Source organism: Aspergillus vadensis (genome assembly GCF_003184925.1).
Source record: "Aspergillus vadensis CBS 113365 unplaced genomic scaffold BO88scaffold_17, whole genome shotgun sequence".
Taxonomy (NCBI): domain Eukaryota; kingdom Fungi; phylum Ascomycota; class Eurotiomycetes; order Eurotiales; family Aspergillaceae; genus Aspergillus; species Aspergillus vadensis.
In genome coordinates this window covers 691,450-711,807 of record NW_020292055.1, presented here as the reverse complement: position 1 = coordinate 711,807, position 20,358 = coordinate 691,450, and the positions used below count along the sequence as shown (strand labels likewise).

General features: G+C 53.4%; 8 protein-coding genes across 8 annotated transcripts; 4 read left to right on the top strand and 4 right to left on the bottom strand.

Annotated features, from left to right (window-relative positions):
• Nucleotides 1–23: 23 nt before the first annotated feature.
• BO88DRAFT_436780 (polyamine transporter) lies at nt 24–2,122 on the bottom strand. The gene is made up of 4 exons (XM_025709582.1): nt 1,745–2,122; nt 1,540–1,686; nt 936–1,478; nt 24–874 (listed from the first exon to the last, which is right to left on the bottom strand). The coding sequence occupies exons 1-4, from the start codon at nt 1,850–1,852 to the stop codon at nt 101–103; spliced, it is 1,572 nt and encodes a 523-aa protein (XP_025561261.1). The 5' UTR covers nt 1,853–2,122; the 3' UTR covers nt 24–100.
• A 538-nt stretch (nt 2,123–2,660) lies between these two features.
• BO88DRAFT_392036 (nucleobase cation symporter-1 family protein) lies at nt 2,661–4,665 on the bottom strand (the record flags this gene model as incomplete). The annotated part of the gene is made up of 6 exons (XM_025705039.1): nt 4,526–4,665; nt 4,305–4,463; nt 4,155–4,238; nt 3,389–4,087; nt 3,044–3,333; nt 2,661–2,978 (listed from the first exon to the last, which is right to left on the bottom strand). Exons 1-6 carry the CDS (start codon nt 4,653–4,655, stop codon nt 2,661–2,663), a joined length of 1,680 nt encoding a protein of 559 aa, XP_025561260.1. The 5' UTR covers nt 4,656–4,665.
• Nucleotides 4,666–4,927: 262 nt separating this feature from the next.
• Nucleotides 4,928–8,299, top strand: BO88DRAFT_436778 (hydantoinase/oxoprolinase; the record flags this gene model as incomplete). The annotated part of the gene is made up of 6 exons (XM_025709581.1): nt 4,928–5,260; nt 5,324–5,396; nt 5,449–7,314; nt 7,370–7,446; nt 7,497–7,700; nt 7,753–8,299. The coding sequence occupies 6 exons, from the start codon at nt 4,928–4,930 to the stop codon at nt 8,227–8,229; spliced, it is 3,030 nt and encodes a 1,009-aa protein (XP_025561259.1). The 3' UTR covers nt 8,230–8,299.
• Nucleotides 8,300–8,437: 138 nt separating this feature from the next.
• Nucleotides 8,438–9,430, bottom strand: BO88DRAFT_489396 (short-chain dehydrogenase; the record flags this gene model as incomplete). Its single annotated transcript, XM_025712695.1, has 1 exon — nt 8,438–9,430. The coding sequence occupies one exon, from the start codon at nt 9,428–9,430 to the stop codon at nt 8,438–8,440; it is 993 nt and encodes a 330-aa protein (XP_025561258.1).
• Nucleotides 9,431–9,935: 505 nt separating this feature from the next.
• Nucleotides 9,936–11,197, top strand: BO88DRAFT_466100 (SDR family oxidoreductase; the record flags this gene model as incomplete). Its single annotated transcript, XM_025711453.1, has 4 exons — nt 9,936–10,572; nt 10,633–10,740; nt 10,798–10,954; nt 11,012–11,197. The coding sequence occupies exons 1-4, from the start codon at nt 10,220–10,222 to the stop codon at nt 11,195–11,197; spliced, it is 804 nt and encodes a 267-aa protein (XP_025561257.1). The 5' UTR covers nt 9,936–10,219.
• A 1,599-nt stretch (nt 11,198–12,796) lies between these two features.
• On the top strand, nt 12,797–14,236 carry BO88DRAFT_406316 (LIP-domain-containing protein). The gene has a single exon (XM_025707123.1). The coding sequence runs from the start codon at nt 12,828–12,830 to the stop codon at nt 14,082–14,084; it is 1,257 nt and encodes a 418-aa protein (XP_025561256.1). The 5' UTR covers nt 12,797–12,827; the 3' UTR covers nt 14,085–14,236.
• Nucleotides 14,237–14,310: 74 nt separating this feature from the next.
• BO88DRAFT_427192 (GMC family oxidoreductase) lies at nt 14,311–16,210 on the bottom strand (the record flags this gene model as incomplete). Its single annotated transcript, XM_025708963.1, has 4 exons — nt 14,311–14,528; nt 14,589–15,555; nt 15,616–15,806; nt 15,856–16,210. The coding sequence occupies 4 exons, from the start codon at nt 16,208–16,210 to the stop codon at nt 14,311–14,313; spliced, it is 1,731 nt and encodes a 576-aa protein (XP_025561255.1).
• Nucleotides 16,211–17,718: 1,508 nt separating this feature from the next.
• On the top strand, nt 17,719–20,355 carry BO88DRAFT_392025 (M3 family metallopeptidase). The gene is made up of 4 exons (XM_025705038.1): nt 17,719–19,122; nt 19,175–19,310; nt 19,364–19,859; nt 19,909–20,355. Exons 1-4 carry the CDS (start codon nt 17,881–17,883, stop codon nt 20,105–20,107), a joined length of 2,073 nt encoding a protein of 690 aa, XP_025561254.1. The 5' UTR covers nt 17,719–17,880; the 3' UTR covers nt 20,108–20,355.
• The last annotated feature ends 3 nt before the right edge of the window (nt 20,356–20,358 follow it).

The window sequence follows — 20,358 nt, the reverse complement described above, 5'->3', positions numbered from 1 at the left end:
GTATAGATGATTTCGTATATGCCCGAAATTATAGATCGGTCAATTAGGTACACACATTACACTTCAGCACGCTATGTGCCGGTAGCAACTTCTAGGGGTATCAAACCTTCAACTTCTCTCCATCGTGTTCCACCGTCCCCTTCTCACTGATCCCATCCTCGACCTGCACACCTTCCTCACTGCTGGCCACACTAGCCAGCTGCCATTCGCGGATGGCATGTCCCTTCCACATCAGCAGCATGACGAACAGAAACGAGAAGATGGCAAAGAAAGCCATCATGCCATACACCCAGCCGACATCGACGGCTGCCACCCACGGGTCAATGTAGAAGCTGATGGTCAGACCGTAGACGATACGGTAGGCGCCGATCACAATACCCGCTTCAGCGGGGTAGCGCGTGAAGCATTCCACGACGTAGTTGACTGTGACCGGCACACTGGCTAGAGAGCCAATTGTCACGATGAATACCGCCAGTGCCAGCACCATGTAATGCAGGTGATACTGCAGAGTGGCGCCAAACAAACCCAGTCCGATGGGGTTGAGTATGAGACTGGGAATCCAGAGCACCTGCAGACGGTACTCGGGTTTCCACGCACCGTGGTTGAAGCGTCGGGCCAACGCCAGGGGTAGTCGGTCATTGTAGTAGTGGCCCACAATCTGGACGACAAGGATGCCGATCCAGTGGCAGAAGGTGAAAGCGGCGTTCTGCTTCAAGGAGAAACCGTAACCACCTTCCTCTGGCGTCCGCTGCAGCCACACAGGCACCAGTGCATTCATGCCGACGTAGAAGCCGAAGGAAATGAGAGTGAAGGTACCCATGATGACTGTGACCGGACAGATACCGATCAGAATGGGCGCCACGGCGATTTTCATCTAGAACAATGGTCAGTATTACAGAGCCTATAGCTAGTTCCTTTTGAGGGTCGTCACTCACGGTAACAGACCAGGTGGTGGGCTGCACCAAACGCTGGCCGAAAAAGAAGGTAGCCCAGCGGTTGGCCAACCAGTTGGTCGGGATGGCAGGATTCCGATCAGGGTTTTCACGGTCATATCCCGTCTCTTCGAGGAAGAGGAAGATGAGGATGGCTGTGGCACCCAACAGGCCGACAGTCCACCAGAACTCGACGGGGAAGAAGGCATTGGCCGAGATGAAGGCCGAGAAGGTCGGGCCGGCGATGGTGCCAAACAGGAAGGCCATATGCAGGGCCATGAAGGCCCGACCGCGCTGATGCAGAAACAGCAGGTCGGTGATGACGCGCGGGCCCAAAACAGTCGGCACAGCACCGAAAAAGCCGGCAAATAGTCGCGAAATGATGTAGGGGATATAATCATCCGAACGGGTCATGACGGCCGCCCAAATCTGACAGACGAGGGCACACAGAATGCACCAGAAGATAACGGAGCTGCGACCCAGTCGATGGGCGACAGGTGCAAAGAAGAAGGGCCCGAAGGCCATGCCCGCCAATGCGGCGGAGTTCTATACAGCTTGTCAGGACATACATTGGAGCAAAAACGAGGACAAAAGTCGGTCGGCATACAGCATAGGACTCTTGGACCCTTGTTTTGCCATAGATCTTGGCCTGTTGAGCCAGGTTCAGCTGGCCAGATAGGGGAGCGATAGCCCCCGAAAAGGAGGCCAGACAGAGAGTGGCCAGAATAAGTTGTTTCCGACGATATGGCCAATTCTTCAAGCCATCAGCACACATTCCGGGGCCAAAGGTGTTCTTGGGGCCAGATGCTTACGAGCGGGTCCTGGGGATGGGAACTGGGTCGAGGCACCAGCACGACCCCCGGCGGGGAATGTTCGGGCTGTTTACCCTCACTGCTGGTCTGAATACCATCCTCCTTCATTTTGATTGACTTGGATCTATGGTATTCAGAAAGGAGATCTCGAGAACAGGTTCAAAGAGGTTCAGGGCGTTCCCTTACGGTCCTGAAGAGGTTTTCGACGGCTTCAATTTTCGCCTGTCGATCGATTTCCGAACGCGTCATCCTCGGTGTTAAACCGAGCCCGGTAAGGATTTCCGGTCCAGCTGCGGTTTCGGATTGGTTGACTGGCGCACAATGTAATTTTATCGCGATAGCTAGACTATTTAGCAGCTGTTGTTGATACGGAATAATATTATCTGCAACCCACAACTTGGGTCTGGACCAGACCCTGCATGTCCTGCATCTCAGGGGGGTGTGGTGGTTGGACCATTGCCGCATCGGGGTGAAGATATTTCCAGCCGCTGTGGAGACAGTCGGCGATCGGACTGGGTTTGTCACCGTCAAGTCGCTTCCACCACATCAAGGGAATCAATGCTATGGCACCATGTAACTAGAGCGCTCAAGAAGAGAAAATATGTTCGTGGCAACCAGTTCGATACTTCAATCAGTTCCACTTACTACTAGCCTGATCTTACAATGCCGGCATGGCTACAAGTCACCCCACAGTACCAGCTAGTAGTCACCTCTGATATATATATCCATGTCACTCGGGCAAGAAAGGGGAGTGTGCCTCTAGGGACCTTCCAATAGTGAATAATATAGATGCATCTAATAGCGAAGTTTGGTCTATCAAGCTGCAGTTCGATCATATGAAACACTATACTCATCCATTCATTGCCTTAACTGGAACGCGTCAATAACAGCTCGCTACCCGCCCACGTCGCGGAAATCAAACTCGCTCATCGATGGCAGTTTCTCCCTCATCATCCGCGAGCTTCGGTGACCTCACATGAATTACTGCTTCGACCGTAATCTGCTGGTCCCGATATTCCTCGATCAAAATTCGAGCTGTAGGGGCCGATGCGAGAAACGATCGCACCCGTCGGTCGGGAAAGACATAATGCAGCGCCGCAAACACGGCGCCGGCGATCAACGCACCGCTGAGGAAGCAGATGTAGTACAGATGCATCAGCCCGGCCGGAACATGGATGGTTGAATTGACGTAGGCAATGAAACCGGGAAGCGAGGGGACTGTCCCACAGATCCACTGGGCCCCGTGTCAGTCCACCAAAGGGGAAAAGTAGGGCCTCTGGAGGCGGAAGAGGGACTTACCGCGACGATGGCGCGCCAATTTACCCCGTATGTATACCAGTAGATGCTCCGTGCATCTCCCACAAACAGGTCCGGGACTTTGATCTTTCGCTGGTGGACGCACAGATACGACGCGATCATCAGCCCGATCATCGGCGCCATGAACACCGAGTAGCTGCTAAGGACCGTGATAAATACCGTGGCCGTATTGACCAATCTCCATGGATTGGCTGCAATGGAGACCAATGCCGTCAGGTACGCGCCCCGACGGATGTTAATATACCTGGGGAAGGTCGCCGCCAGATCGAACCCTAGCTTCGTCAATTACTGATTCCAACAAGGGCCGTGTGCAAAAAATCTTCCTACCTCCCGACAGAGCGTTGCCCGGGACATTGACCCCCATTTGCGAGACAATCAACGCGATGCCTCCGAAGAAGCCTGCTGCGCGCGACCGGGACCCCCCACTCTCAATGACGGCGCCCAGGAGCTTGGGAAGATTCCAGTAGGCTTCTCCATAGCGTTCCTGCGTGGCCGCTGTGACGAGAATGCCAATTACGCCGATTATGATGGCGTACAGTGCCGCGCTGAAGAGCTGACCATAAATGGCATCTCGAGGTCGTCGTGCGAACCGCGCGTAGTCGTTCTGGTTCAAAATACCGGCGCAGATGCTGCCTATCGTGCTGATGATTCCATACGCGATCATCCACCCAGAGACATTCGATCCGGAAGACAGCGTGTCACCGAAGCCTTTGGGACCCATGGTCGCCAATGACCAGATTAGCAGTACGAATTCAAAAACAATAACAATGACAGCCGAGATGTAAAACATTTTTTGCAATTTATGCGGTCGCACATAGATTACTGGCAGGGAAAGAACCATGAAGATGATGTATCCCACGAACTCGGCGGTCGTCATGCCGGTGTCGGCAGGCATGTGGTTGGGGATGCGCTTCTCCAGTGAGGGCCAAATGGCCTGCAGGCAAACATACACACACTCGCCTCCGATCCATGCCTGAAAGGCATCTGTCGTGAGGTTGGCGGTTAGTATCTGCTGCGACGGGTGAACTAAATGACTTACACCAAACTAGACCTATCAGCGGGAGCGTTTCTGACTTTCACCGGTGGGACTTACTGAGGGAGAGGAATATACGGTTCCAGATGACGAACTGGCTGCCATACATGCCCCAGACATACCGATTCACAACAGGAAATCCAACTGAACAAGAGGTCAGTTAAGACCCGAAGACACATGCAGAGCGGGTCAGCCCCGCCAAACGCTTACTATGATAATAGGCCCCGGGCAGCGAGTTGAGGACGATGAAAATGGTCGCCAGGATATTCCCGACCACGATGGCGACGATGGCTTGCCACCAAGACAGTCCCAGGGCGATCAACGAGCTGCCGGTCATATATCCAGAGATGTTGGAGCTGATGAGGACCCCTGCGCAGAATACTCCTGTTAGCGAGGCCTGCACAAGGAAACATGGAGGGGTGTCCCCTGACAATAATTGTTGAAGGTCCAAAACCCCCAGCGGCGGCGATCCGCCTGAATGGGTTCGATATCACTATTAATCCATCGGTCGGGAGTGGTCTCTCCTTCTTGGGGGACCTCGAGCCACTGCAGGAGCGTCATGGCGAGCTGGCTGAGTTAAACAACACGCGATGAACACATGAAGCCTTACTACATCCTGGTTCCAGACAGATATACCCGCCGGTTTGGGTGATAAGGGTTTATCTCGGCCGGCGCCAGCCAAGGATGAGCGACATCAGAGGAAGCGGGGTCGGACTCTAGCCTGATTGCGACTGCAGAGAATGAGGGCACATGTGCCACAGGTACAAATGACGGGTCAGTCCCGCCCTTGAAGCCTATCTGGTTCCCTTATCAACTATCAGTGGTCCGTCAAGATGGCATTCTATCGAATCGGTGTGGATGTGGGTGGCACCAATACCGATGCTGCTATCCTCAACGCGGCCGCCGCAACCCTCCATGAACAGGACTTGCATCAAGATCGACAGAGGGGCGTGTGCGCTTCCAGCAAAACTCCCACCACTGCCGATGTCACTTCTGGTATCTGTACCGCCATCGTCGATGTCCTCTCCAAAACGCAGATTCCCGCCCATGAGGTGCGCAGTGTAGCCATCGGTACAACTCATTTCGTCAACGCTGTTGTGGAGGCCGACCCCCGTCGACTGAGTAGGGTCGCTGTCGTTCGTCTGTGTGGTCCTTACACTAGAGCGGTATTTCTACCCCTAAACAGCCCTGGTCTCTTCATGGACAATCTGTCGCTGATGGTAGCTTAGGTACCGCCATTCTCCGACTTCCCACCACGACTCCGTGAAATTATCGGAGGACCGGTTTTCTATCTCGACGGAGGTACCTCAAACAAACCCCAGTGTCATTGGCGATGCTGATGAATACGTCTAAGGTCTCGAAATTGATGGTCGGGAAATCGCGCCAATCTGCCCTCGACAGATTGAGGATGCCGTATCTGCGATCGAGAAGGCCGGAATCACCACCGTCTCTCTCGTTGGGGTGTTCTCGCCCCTTGACCACGGGGGCGCGAACGAGGTAGCTTGCAAGAAATTGATGTTACAGCAAAGTCCTGACTTATCCGTGGTGTGTTCTGCCGATATTGGCAGTGTTGGGCTGCTGGAACGTGAGAATGCGACGATACTCAACGCCTCCATCCTGGCTCTGGCGAAGAAGACCATCCGAGCTTTCTGTCTCGCCATGAATGACCTACAGCTCAAATGCCCGTTGTATCTTACTCAAAACGATGGTACTCTGACGAGCGCAGCCATGGCCGCAGAGCGACCCATCCAGACTTTTGCCAGTGGACCGACGAACAGTCTGACGGGGGCAGCTTATCTGGCCGGTCTGGACCAACGTAGCAATAGTAGCAGCATCACGGACAGGATTGACACTCAAGTCCTGGTTATGGATGTGGGAGGAACGACGACCGATGTCTGCGCTCTCTTGCCATCTGGATTCCCCCGCAAGGCCCCCAACTTTGTTCAAGTCGGTGGAGTACGTACGGCGTTTCCTATCCCAGAGGTGCTCTCGGTGGGACTGGGGGGAGGGAGTCGCATCCACATTGATGGCGTCAAAGACACCGTGAGTGTTGGACCCGACTCGGTCGGTTATCGTTTGACACAGGACGCCCTAGTCTTTGGTGGCGATACCATGACCTCTACAGATATCGTTGTCGCGTCTGGCAAGGCTGAGTTGGGAGAGCCCTCTCGGGTAAAACACCTACCGGCCACTGTTCTCAGGAGAGCTCGCGCGGGCATGAAGAAAATCCTCGAGCGCGCTATTGATGAGATGAAAGTGTCTGATCAGCCCGTGACCCTCTTACTGGTCGGGGGTGGCTCCATCGTGTACATGGACGCACTTGAAGGCGTCACCGAGTGTATTCTTCCTCCGCACCATGACTCTGCAAACGCGGTTGGTGCTGCCATTGCCAAAGTATCTGGTGAGGTGGATGTTATTGAGATCCTGGAGGGTCGCGATGAGGGAGCGGTAGTGGAAGCAGCAAAGCAGCAAGCGATGCAGGCCGCCATCGAACGCGGGGCTGACAAGGACGATGTGAGCGTTGTGGAGGTCGACAAAATACCACTGCAATATGTCACGAACAAGGCCGTTCGGCTTATTGTCAAGGCTGTTGGAAAGCTTGCAACTCCCGCTCCGGGCAGTGATTCTGCAGAGGAGCATTTGGTATCTTGGATGTCAACTGATGTCAATGATCCGTCCATCAAGGAAGCATCGAAAATCGAGACGGCGGCGAACGGCATTCCTCCCTCCCTGATCAGCACCAAACACAGTGCCCCCCTCGATCTTGATAGATATGTTCCAGAGGTGACGGACCAAGTCTGGTACCTTTCCGCCGTCGACTTGGAGTTCATCGCGACCGGAACCGGTGTGTTGGGCACTGGTGGTGGGGGGCCGTCTTATCTGCAGTACTTGCAATGTCTTGACTGGCTGCAAAGCCCCGAGGCAAAGGGACGTATGAGGGTGGTATCTCCAGAGAGCATGAACGATTCGGGTGTCTGCGTATTTGGATCGTGGTACGGCGCCCCCAGTGTTTCGGGGGAGCGAATCCCGGCCAAAATAGAACTCACAACTGCCATCGACCATGCCGTCCGTCTCTCTGGGCATACACACTTTGAAGGAATTATCGCCGACGAAATTGGCGGAGGGAATGGCATGTCCACCTTTCCCACCAGCGCCTACTACGATATTCCGGTTCTCGATGGTGATCTCATGGGCCGCGCCTATCCCACCATGGAGCACGGTAAGAAACCATTACCCGTATGACCTCCTAGAATTAATGCCGAGTTCGTGTTTAGGGACCCCTTATGTTTATGGACACCCCATAACCCCGTGTGTGGTTGCGGACGCGAAAGGTAATGTTGGGGTGGTGTTGGTATGACTTCCCCTGTAGAGGGCTCACATTTCTCCGCTGATTATCTGTAGAAAGCCGAATCCAACCGTCGAGTGGAGGAATTGCTTCGATGCCAGTGTGTGAATCTTGGTATCTCGACTGCTGTGGCCGCTGTACCCTTGACCTTTGACATTGTCAAGAAATACTGCGTCCCGAACACAGTGTCCCAAGCCTGGTATCTGGGTCGGGCTATTCATTGCGCCCGCCGGTCCAAGGCAGATATTATCAAAGCCATTGTGGGTACTACCCTCTTGTCAATATGCGGTAATCTAACAAACAGATCTATAGTTTGAGACAACACCTGGCAAGCTACTGTACAGTGGCAAGATCATCGACGTGAAGCGTGATGTCAGTCGCGGGTACACGGTCGGCCAGTGCACAATTGCCCCGTTCTCCGGCGAGGAGAGAGAGACTATGGACAACCAGGTCTCGGCAGAGACACGTCACTTGGTGATTCCATTTCAAAATGAGTTTCTGTATGCTGCGTACATCGACCCCGCAAACCCCACAGCCCAGCAGGTTATCTGCACAGTACCCGACCTCATCTCGGTTCTAGGCCAGGATGGCGAGGCAATCGGGTCGCAGGAGCTGCGGTATGGACTGCGTGTGAGTGTCATCGGCATGGCGGCGCATCCTCTCTGGACCGGAGATGAGCGAGGACTGCGTATCGGAGGACCACAGGGCTTTGGATTGGATATGGAATGGACGAGTATCGGTCCGTATCAGGCACCGCGCAGTGTCATTGCGGAGTTTAACCAGCAGTAATGGGGTGGACATGGCTGAAGACATAAGAGAGGACCGTTAAAACATTCACTTCTCAAGCTGAATGTAGGACCCACACTAAATCTCTTAAGCTCAGGCAATGCTAGGGTGAATGTCTCCTACTTGTATCAATTAAGTTGCCTCTGCTTGAAATAGGATTTCGGTAAATTATGGAAACCTGGAGTATGCCTTTCAGTAGCCCAGTCCATTGCTACACCTGCAGCTCCAAGAGTTTTAATGATACATCCCAAAGCCTTGCTTCGCTCTCCGGACTATACGCCCATTGGGCATATCCCGGTCCCCAAGGACCAGCGGCAGGAGCCCATGCATTGGCCACAGCACAATTCTCCAAATACACTCCACCCTTCCCTTCCATCTCTGGGCTCACTGCCGCCCAGACCGTAGTGGCAGCTCCTTGCTCAGGAGTCTTCCAATATTTTTCCAACTCCTTATCCGCAACCCAAATCGCCATTTGGTCAGCCGGCACATGACGCAGCAGGTCTGTGGCGATGGTCCCAGGATGCAGACTGACCGCGTGCAGACCATGAGCTCCATACCGCCGCTCAATCTCATTAGCGGTCCAGATGTTGGCTGTTTTGCTTTGTGCATAGGCCATCCAGGTGTCGAACTCGCCCTCCCAGGTCAGATTGTCAAAGTTGACTTGGCCAAAGCGATGCGAGCCGGAGGATAGTAGCACCACCCGTGAGTGAAACGCAGGTGAGGACGATGCCAGCATCACAGAATGTAGGAGATGGATGAGGAGAAAGTGCGCCAGGTGGTTGGTCCCAAATTGTGTCTCAAAACCATCTTCCGTCCTTCCTTCCGGGCAGCCCATGACTCCAGCGTTGGCGATGAGAATGTTGAGCCGGGGAGATCTTGCTATAAATTTCTCCGCGCAGGCACGCACTGAAGCCAGGGAATTGAGATCGAGAGACAAGAGGTGCACGCGTGGGCTGTCAATCATATCACCAAGCGCTGTTGTAGCTCGGTCGAGGTCACGGACCGTCAGGTAAAGTGTAGCACCGGTAGCGTATAGGGCTCGCGCAGTATGCACACCCAGACCTGACGAGCAGCCGGTGATGAGGATAACCTTGTCAGACCACTGGCTCTCAAGATGTTCATCCTGGATGACTTGCAGGGCAGTTGGGCGCGCGTCGCCAGCGCCCTTGGGCGACTGGTGCACTGCTGCATATTTGTCACTCATGACTTCTGCTTGTATATGCTAAGCTCTGAAGGCCTGGAACTGAAATGGGGGGGGTTTTAGCGACTCAAGATGTGTTTTCGGGGCCTACTCTTGTTATATAGCGTGGTTACCAAGTTGAATCTGTGGCAATTCACGCCAAGAGGGCCTCTGATCCATCCCGCACTGTGTGGGGACCCCAGCTTGCTGGTAATTGCTGAAGATATTATTAATGTAGGGGCCTCGAGCTGTATGTCCGAGTATTTATTTAAATCGGTGATTGTCGACCAGGTGTAATAAGCCCTTCTTCTTGTTGCTGGCTTTGAAAATAACCGGTATCAGTATCGATCACCCACGCTAACCAAATTATGCCTAGCGTTAACGCCACGGGATGATTGCGCGAGCGGCTTCCCCCGAAAAGGGAAACCGACAAGGCGCCCGATCCCGCGCGGTCATCGACGGGCAGAACCGGGTACAAGATAAACACAACAGAGGGGAGAGATATAAGAAGACCAGCTTTCAATCATGACGCCCATGGGTGTGATGTAGACATCCACGGATAATCGCTGCTATGCTGGTAAAGATCGGTTCCTGCTCGGGGTTTGCGGACCTGTGCAACATCGCAAACCTTGTGTTCCGGAGTTAATTATCCCCAGCTCACTAACTCCGACCAGTGGCTACAGGCACGGCAGGTATTGTACACGGGGGAAACGGAGACAAGCATAGAGAGAGGCAAAAGACCATAAGGATAGGGGATTTGGAGGGGCTAATGGAGGAATGCTATGAAGTATATAAAATGTTGGGCTCTCACCAATGCGACTCTCTTTTGCACTGAGCAATCCGGCTGTATCTACAATACGCACCATGGCATCCTACCTAGTTACTGGCAGTACTCGTGGTATCGGCTTCGAATTGGTGCGCCAATTATCAGAAAAGCCTCTCTCAGAAGTCAGCACCATTATTGCCACCTCGCGATCGGTCAATGCCTCTCTGCAGGACCTAGCGGACCGGCATCCCAGCCGAGTCGTGCTAGTCCACTTGGATGTTGCGATCCCCGAGACCATACAAAGGGCTGCTCAGACCATCGAGAGCATCTTAGGAGACAAGGGACTGGATGTACTTATTAACAACGCTGGCATCGTGGGCTGGGGCCGGCTTAAGGACATGTTGGTTTTAACCCGTGAACCACATCAATCTTTGATTTGATGGAAACTAACGTCCTGCAGGACGGACTTGGAAGACACGTTCCGTGTCAATGTGACTGGTCCTCATATCATGACCCAGAACTTCTTGCCGCTATTGCGTAAGGGCTCTATGAAGAAGATCATCAACATGTAAGACCCTCTTGACCCAGGAACCCGATGTGTTAAATCCTGACTCGCATCCTCTAGTTCCAGCAGCGTCGGCTCCATTGAAAAGCAGTCCGTCTACCGGGACCTGCCCGCCCCCTCCTACAAGATCACCAAGGCCGCCTTGAACATGATGACGGTGCTTTATTCTCAAGAGCTTGAGAAGGAAGGGTTCACCGTATTTTGCGTGAGTCCTGGGGTGAGTGCCGATCCAGACCTCAAGTCAGTCCGACCATATATCTGATTCGAACGTTAGTGGTTGAAAACAGACGAAGCCAATTCACACGCTGATCTTCCGGTCGGAACTGGAGTCGAGCGCGTTTTGGAGATGATCCGTGATCGGGATGTGGAAGTCAATGGAAAATTCTTGAATATTCATGTTGCTGGGTGGGAGAACAACCCTGGTCTAAACCAGTATGATGGAAAGGAGCTGCCATGGTAGACCGGGCAGATGGATGATGACCGGCAGTGGATGATGAATATTATACATAGCTTATGGCTAGCAACAGATGACTAGAAGATCCAGTAATACAATATCAGAACTGACTCAGTGGGAGGGACTACGATGCTATGTCCCTACTTTGCTGTACTGACCGGCAGAACGAGAAGTAGGTCGCTGGGGCGCTCAGCTCTGGTCTGGCCAATCGTATTCAAGGGTTGTGTTCCCATTTTATGTGTTGGACTGCAGCCTCAGAAAATGGTCATGGTGGCAGAACAATCAACATCACTCACTGCAGCAGGGCATCAGTGAGCTGTATCGCTATTGGGTGACCATTGTACCAATAGAGTTGGCAAACTGTCGGTGAGACAGACTCAAGCTGCCGAGGTTCTGTCAGAAAAGTACATGTGATGAGAAGAGATGAACACACTAGCGATGCAACATATCGAGCGGGGAAATAAGCAGAGAGAGTCAAAGTAAATTAGGGTCGTGGGGGGAGAGCGCCACGTTGAGTTCCCAAAAACGTAATCCGCGAGGCTGATCCATCAGCTCCTATGTGTCAGCACAATAACAATCATTGGAACTCAACCCATGCACACATTTCACCCATTCCTTGCGACCGAGGTGTCTTGTTTGTCTACCAGTATCTCGCAAATTAGGCCTGCTTCATAGATACCATTCTGACTATCTCTGGTCGGTCTGACTGGCTATGGTTAATATGTTGAAGACTCAATCGGTCGCGAGGCCAGCTGAACCCATCGCGGCGATCCCCGATCAGCCCTCTGTGGGGCATTGAGCAAAGCATGCGTATGAAGTGGCATCGGGTTTTTGTGTCATGCAATAACAAGCTGCTCGAGGGTTATGTTGGTAAAGCTTCCGCTGCAACCCAGCTCTTGTCCTACGACATACGATATTGATGTGGCTCATCTACTCCTCTGAGAGTAATGTCCGAGCCCACCTGCTGTTTAGTATTCTATGAGACTTCTATATTGCATTCAAGGATAGCATGTGAACACTGCAGTTTCCCCTCATGCCACCCTTACTAGCTTGGGTGAACTAGTTCCTGCAGCATCTTCGTCACGTTCCTTCGGAGCCAAGCCCTAGGCAGAAAGCTTCCCCGGAATAAACTTCTCTCCTGTTTGATCTCCTGCGGCAGTTCTGTCTAAATTGATGACCATCAAACTCGTTCATTCGGTGGGAACTTATTCCAGGCACCAGCAACCAGCAACCAGCACATCCGAGTGATCCGCAACTTCTGGGTCAGCTCTTGTTCTGCCGGCTCCACCAGTGCCGTCATCGCACGCGAGACCCGCCCCGGATGCTTTGCTGAAGCCGGCTTAGTCCATCCCCGCTCGGGCGTGATGCCCAACCGTCACTGGAGGAGAGGTGTAGGCGGGATGTTGTTGCATGAATCAAGCCCGGGGTTTGACTTTCATCCGCTCGTTTCCTACTGGCGGGTTCGCCCTCTCCATCGAAGCCACGGATCCTTCGATCCGGATCCTGGCAAAACACAGAGGAAGCAGAGCTTGGTTATAGTAGAAATTATTAATACAGAGCTGATCTGCCCGAATTTTCCCAAACCTTCCCTCTCCATCCCTCTCACCTCGCACCCCCGTTGATCTTCCCTCCCGCCATGTACATCCCCTCGGTGCTGCTTCTGGCCGCGAGCCTGTTCCATGGCGCAACGGCGCTGCCCACGCCAGGCTCCTCTCCCATCCCGCCCAGCCAGGATCCCTGGTACAGCGCGCCCGAGGGCTTCGAGGAGGCAGATCCCGGTGCCATCCTGCGCGTGCGGCCCGCGCCCGGCAACTTGACCGTGGTGGTGGGCAATGCCTCGGCGGCTTACAACATCCTCTATCGCACTACAGACAGTCAATACAAGCCTTCGTGGGCTGTGACTACCCTGCTGGTGCCCACCGAGGCCGCCTCCGCCGCCATTAACCAAAGCGTTCTGCTCTCCTACCAGATCGCGTACGATTCGTTCGACGTCAACGCCAGTCCCAGCTACGCCATGTACTCTAGCCCGCCCTCTGATATTATCCTCGCCCTGCAGCAGGGCTGGTTCGTTAACGTTCCGGATTACGAGGGACCCAATGCCTCTTTCACTGCCGGTGTGCAGTCCGGCCATGCCACCCTCGACTCGGTCCGCAGCGTGCTCGCCTCCGGATTCGGCCTAAACGAGGATGCCAAGTACGCTCTTTGGGGATACTCTGGCGGTGCCTTGGCCAGCGAATGGGCTGCCGAATTGCAGATGCAATACGCTCCGGAGTTGAACATTGCCGGTCTGGCCGTGGGTGGACTCACTCCCAACGTTACCAGCGTCATGGACACGGTGACCTCGACCATCAGCGCGGGACTCATCCCCGCCGCCGCGCTGGGTCTGTCAAGCCAGCACCCTGAGACATACGAGTTCATCCTCAGCCAGCTGAAGACGACGGGTCCTTACAACCGCACGGGATTCCTGGCCGCCAAGGACCTGACCTTGTCCGAGGCAGAGGTCTTCTATGCCTTCCAGAACATCTTCGATTACTTCGTCAACGGATCTGCCACGTTCCAGGCGCAAGTGGTGCAGAAGGCACTGAACCAGGACGGATACATGGGCTACCATGGGTTCCCGCAGATGCCGGTGCTCGCGTACAAAGCCATTCACGACGAGGTCAGTCCCATCCAGGACACGGATCGCGTGATCAAGCGGTACTGTGGACTGGGATTGAACATCTTGTATGAGCGGAACACCATCGGTGGGCACTCCGCAGAGCAGGTGAATGGCAACGCCCGGGCGTGGAACTGGTTGACGAGCATTTTCGAGGGAACGTATGCGCAGCAGTACAAGACTGAGGGTTGCACTATCCGCAATGTCACTTTGAACACAACTTCCTCTGTTTACTAGAGGGTGACTGGTGTAATGTGAATAATATTGAAGATGGTTGTGTATGGACAGCCGGCTCTATTGTACAGTAATGGGCTAATGAATGTGGCTTCACGAACATGGTACGAATAATTATGTTATGTACATAGTGTGGATGTGGTAATGATGAAGAAGTATTGGTCTATGATCTATGTTCCTGCTATGCTATAAAATACACTATTCAAGGACTAACTACTGACACATCTGCTTAGAAGAGACCAGAGTCGGCCTTGATCAGATCGGAGGCCCGCTCGGCCACCGCGTACAAGGTACTGACCAAGTGGCCGCACACCTGGAAGGGAAGGACGGATGCATCCACCACGCGGACATTGCTGGTGCCGTACACCGTCAAGCGGTCATTGACCACGCCGCCCTTGTCCTTGGGCATCATGGCAGCAGTGCCGACCGGGTGGAAGTTCGAGCGGTCTGTGAAACAAGCATTAGCATGCATACATGATTACTCGGGGAATAGTGGTATAGACTTACATTGTGTGAGCAGCCACGCCTTCCAGTCTTCCTCGGAGCCGTTGGCAGCCACGGCCTCGAAGCCAGGGTTGGTCTCCTTGGTCACAATGTTGGCCAAGGGAGCAGCTTGGAAGGTCTTGCGGACGTACTTGGCCACCGCAATCTGACTGGTAAGATCCCAATCGAACTTGTAGTAGTTGGGGTTGATGATCGGCTTGGCAGTAGGATCGGCGGATCCAATGTGAACATGGCCACGGGCAAAGGGCATCAGGGCCCAGTACTGGGCGCTAATACTGCTGGTGCTACCGGGGTAGTACAAGATCTCGGCGATCGTGATCTTATCCTTGAAGATCAGGTCGTACTGCAGCTGGAAGAGAGCTTCCAAATCCTCGGCCTTCATGGTGCCACTGCTCACCTGGGCGGTCTCGTTGGCCCATTGCTTGAGCTGGCGGCGGACGGATTGTGCGACAGACAGGGTGTCGTTGCCAAGGACATCATAGATGTTGGGATACACAACTGTCTTGGTGCCCGTCAGACCAGGAGTGGTGGAAGCAGCCAGCCCCGCGTTGGTCTGGTCCTGAAGGTTCTCACCGACGGTGGGAAGATCGACGCGGACAGAGATGTTGTACTTCTCCAAGATATCCCGGTTACCGATACCGGAGAGTTCCAGGATACCGGGCGACTTCAACGAACCAGCAGAAATGATGACCTCCTGGCTTGCTCCGATCACACTAATGGTGCCATTGGAAGAGGTAATCTCAACACCAGCAGCAGTGGCATTGCCCTGGGATCCTCCATCCTTCCAGACAAGACGGTTGACAAAAGTATCAAGCATCAGGTGCAGGTTAGGACGAGACGCAATGGGCCAATAGTATGCGCGAGCGGCATCTTCACGCACATATGCGGTGTAATCGATGGTGGAAGGGTAGACGTTGAAGCCACGCATCTTGCCGCCGTTGACATCCTCGGTCCATGGAACACCCAGTCCCTAAAAGGTGGCATTCAGGGTGTTGGTGAGGTTACTGGCGGGAATGTCAGGCCAGGCTACGGACAGCGGACCCTCCTCGCCGTTGGCATTTGGGTCGTAGGTGGCTCCTCTAGCACGCTGGCTGGCTGTGGGAACAGTCAAGTTCTCACTCTTCCGATAGTAGGGGAACAGGCTGTCCCAGGTCCATCCCTCGTTACCGATGGTCTGCCATGCGTCAACCTGAACGTCTTCGGCCCGAGTGTACGCCATTCCTGTGAATACGTTAGTGCTTATTTCCATTTCAGCCCACGCATGACATACCGTTGATGGCACTCGTGCCTGAAAGCGCCTTTCCAGCACGCAGCACCTGGGGGGCATTGCCAGCATAGGACTGGTTGATCGTCTCGTACTGCCAGTCGATGTCAGTACCGAAGGCTAGTCCGTATCCATCAACATCCGTGACATTGGAGTTGTTAAGAACAGAACCGCCGGCTTCGATAACGAGGACCGACACATTGGGGTTCTCCGACAGGCGGTTGGCAACCACGAGACCGCTGGTACCTCCACCAACGACGATGTAATCATACTGGGGACCAGAGTGACGGGTAGAAGGCGCTGCAAGGGCTGTTGACAGCGCACCCAAAAGGGTCAAGCTTCGAAGCATCTTGGTGGCCATGATCGCTCCGGAATGTTTGAACGGTGATGATAACTTCAAGACCTTACTCACTGGGCTTTTATACCTCTCATGACGCTGCATCCGTTCTGCAATGGCCCGTATCGAGTTGCTTCATAATCCTCCGTCAGCAGGAAGATATCCACTTCCCGAGCGCACCGGTGACCACGTTGGATCGTCTGTATATTGCTCGTGATCCTGGGCCCATTTAAACTTACCGTGCCGTGATCGGACAGGATCCACCACCAGATATCGGCATGCCGGGTCAGGCATCGGCCTGAGACATCGCCAGACACTAGACACCTCCTAGCCGCAAATCCTGGCTGGCCAGAATCTCCCTGACCGATATCTGCAAGGACGCCACGCAGGGAGACGCATGACACTCGAAGCGTTGCTGATCCGTTTTCGCGGGACTGACACTTGGTTTAATGATATTCATGCGACACCGTTGCATTATTCCCACCGGTTCCCGGAATGGCCATGAGGACCCTGAACGGGTCAGGTTTGATTGTTGGGCTCGGACTGAACGGGTCTTCCCGCTTCAATTCCCGGCCGTCAAAATTTGCGCAACGGCTATTTCCCTTCCGTCACATCATTGATCGTGAAGGTTTCGTGAGGAATCCATAGTGCCTGACTAAATGTTTGTCATCTGGTTATCGGATCCACATTCCCTGTCGATCGGATTCATTTCGGCGTAATCAGATCCCAAGCAGGACACCAAGTGGGGTGGGTGAGTGATTTCTCAGCTTGTCTTTAACTTCGGCCCTGACTATCGCACTGCTTGGCGACAACATGGCCGCCACAGTGCAAGAAGTGAGGTGAATGGCCTAATTTCGGTGAGAGAAAACAGCTATTCTGGCATTAATTAAAGCCTTTGGGCGGGTGTAATTCCGCGTCTGGTCTGCATCGAGGAGAGTTCTGGAAGGACCAGTGGTTTTACTTTCTGTGGCACCATGAGTGAACGTCTGCTTTTAATATATCCCTCTTGTAGGCTGTGCTACATCCAGGGGATTGAAGAAGCAGGACAAGGCCTGTCTGTTGGATCCTGCTGATAGCACCACTTGATGGCATCAGATTGCCTCCGTCCACCTCAGATGACATGAGAAGATAAATGGCCCTTACAGCGCCCCCTCCTCACCGCGATGGTTATATAGGCTGCCAGTATCCGTGTAACCAGCAGCCAGGTTGGCATGTAGCACGGCATGATTTCCGGTGTGAGAGCTCCCACTATGCAAGGAGCTGTGTCACGCCGATAGCATCCGTGCCTGAGATCGATATTTTCCTTTACTCTGGTGCCTCTTACTCAACGCCAAGGCTTCACTGTTGTGGCGCACAACGGATAATTACCTAGCTTGCCTGTCGGCCATCTCCATTTGCCCGATAAGAATATGTGGAGCTTCCCCTCAGACGGTTCTAACTAGCTTCACACTAATTCTGGATACAGTATAGGTGCCTATGCAGCAATCCTTGTCCGCCATACCAATGGCCTGTAACTCGCCATTTGCTGCTCATATGACTGTCAAGGATACAGTAAAGGATTTGGTCATGTGCTGCCTTCAGGAGCTCTTCGACACTTCGCTCCTCGCGCCTTTGGACCGCATGCTCGTTACATTTGTCGTGTATCAGCCAAGTCAGTTCAAGAAGTAAGGAGTTCGTGAAACTACGCCGCAGTCATGACCATCGAGGAATGTGCCCCGCTACCCAGCTTTGACATTACACCCGCGGCGATTCTAGACCATGCCAATCAGGTTATCCGCCGGGTCCAGCTGGACATCAATCATTTAATCGACACAGTTGCAACTGGGGATGCCACTGTCGATACTCTAGTACGTCCACTAGGCAACTTAGATAATGAATTCAAGTATCACATTCAGTATATTGCCCTATTCCAATCAGTCGCGCCGTCCCCGGATCTGCGCAAAGCATCATCACAGGCAGTGAACCAGGTTAATCAAGCTTACCTAGCTCTGTTCCAAGACGAGCACCTATTTGCTCTAGTCGATACCGTGTTTGGCAAGGTCAATGACGACATTGAAGATGGCGAGTCCATACGTCTCCTGTCGAGATTCCATCGCATGTTTGTCGATAATGGCCTCCGTCTGGCTGGGGCAGATCGCGATCGGTTTCAGCACATCGTGAAGCGGTTGCTCGAATTGCGTGTCCAGTTCATGGACAACATTGCCACCGACCCGGGAAGTCTGTGGATAGCGACAGATGAGTTGAAGGGCCTCGATGAGGGCATGCTGAAGACCCTCGAACGGGGTCCTTCCGAAACTAGTCGGATTCGTCTGGATCGGCCAACAGTCAGCACTATTTTGGGAAAGTGCAGCGTGGCTCAAACCCGGCGAGATGTTTTCCTGGGTAGTCAGTCAATCTACTCTCAAAATGTCAGACTATTCCAGGAGACTATCATGCTGCGACATGAAGCTGCCCGACTACTGGGGTTCCCGTCTTTCGCAGCACAACAACTACGACACCAGCTGGTCAAATCCCCCGGCGCTGTCACAGACCTCCTGGAGGACCTCAGGCATAGATTGCAGCCACTTGCGATCCGTGAGTTACAAGCATTGCAGAGATTTGCTGGTCTAGAATCACCGCTTCATCTGTGGGATTTCGACTACTATCACCGCCGGATCCTGCAAGAACAGTATTCTGTCAGCCATGATTTGATTTCTGAGTATTTCCCAGCGGAACATACTATTCAGCGAATGCTGGGCATCTTCGAGAGGCTATTCGGATTATCCATTACGGAAGTCACAGAGAAGACCGACCGGCATGTGTGGCACTCTGATGTCAGGATATTCGCAGTACGCGACATACAGGAGTCTTCAGGCTCCTTCCTAGGCTACCTCTATACGGATATCTACCCTCGGCCAGGGAAATACAACCATGCCGCCAACTTCAACATCCATCCCGTAGGTCTACTATGTTGCAAAATGCCCAAGATGTTGCTAAAGAATATTGCAGGGATTTCAAAGAAAAGATGGGAGTCAATCTCCCGTCGCCACGGCTCTTGTATGCAATGTAACGCCCGCTACAGTTGACCGACCGGCGCTTCTGCAGCACAGGGAAGTCATCACGCTGTTCCATGAGCTGGGACACGGTTGGTCGCATAGATTGCCTTTACAGTTCTCTCCTTACTAATATGGCCTATAGGAATGCATGATCTACTGGGAAGAGCCAAGTACGCTCTATTTTCCGGCCATCGAACTGTGCGAGACTTCGTCGAGGCACCCAGCCAGCTGCTGGAATATTGGTGCTGGGTACCAGAGTGTTTGCAACAGCTCAGCTGCCATTACACGTACCTGCCGGAGTATTGTGAGCAAGCTCGTGCCGCTGGGATCGCGAAAGATGCCAGCCGGCCACCCAGAGAGATCCCCGAGGCCCTGGTCAAAGGACTTGCTGCCGTCAAGCAAGTCAATCAGGGTATCTTAACCCTGCGACAGGTTGCTTTTAGTGCATTCGATATGGAGGTACATGGCGAGTATGGCCACGAAATCTCGGAAGGCAATGGCATTTCCGAGCGATACAACTCGATACTACAAGATATGACCCACCTCCGGGGCCCCGAGGAAGTCAACTGGGGCCATGGATATGCCACGACCCAACATTATATGTGGGGGCAAGAGGCCAACTACTTTTCATACCTCTAGTAAGTGTAGCGTCAATGGGTGTGTGTTTCTTGTTCTTACCTTGACTAGCACACGGACCTTGGCAGCGGACATATGGACCTCCAACTTTCGTGATGATCCCATGAGTGCGGAAGCTGGACTCCGCTATCGACGGATGATTATCGCCCACGGTGGTAGTAGAGACGAGTTGGAGATGCTCAGGGACTTCCTGGGACGATCTCCGTCTCCGGAAGCATATCTTGGGGATCTAGGGGTCGGGGAAGCATAGCTTTCGATTCGTAGTAGAATTTACTATCAGGAGCTTGACGAACCGTGGTTGCTATCTATGCCGTAAAGATCACACGAGCATCAGCGGAGCGCCCCCGAGTCATAATGATGCTCCTTCATTGGCTGCCATCTCGTGTTGGGAGCAAACGCTGTAAGACGGCGGCTCAGCTAGAAGTCTCCGCGGTCGCACGGAGACTTACGGAGGGCGGCGCCCGAAGAATGTACATAAAGACCGAAGGGGATGATGGTGCT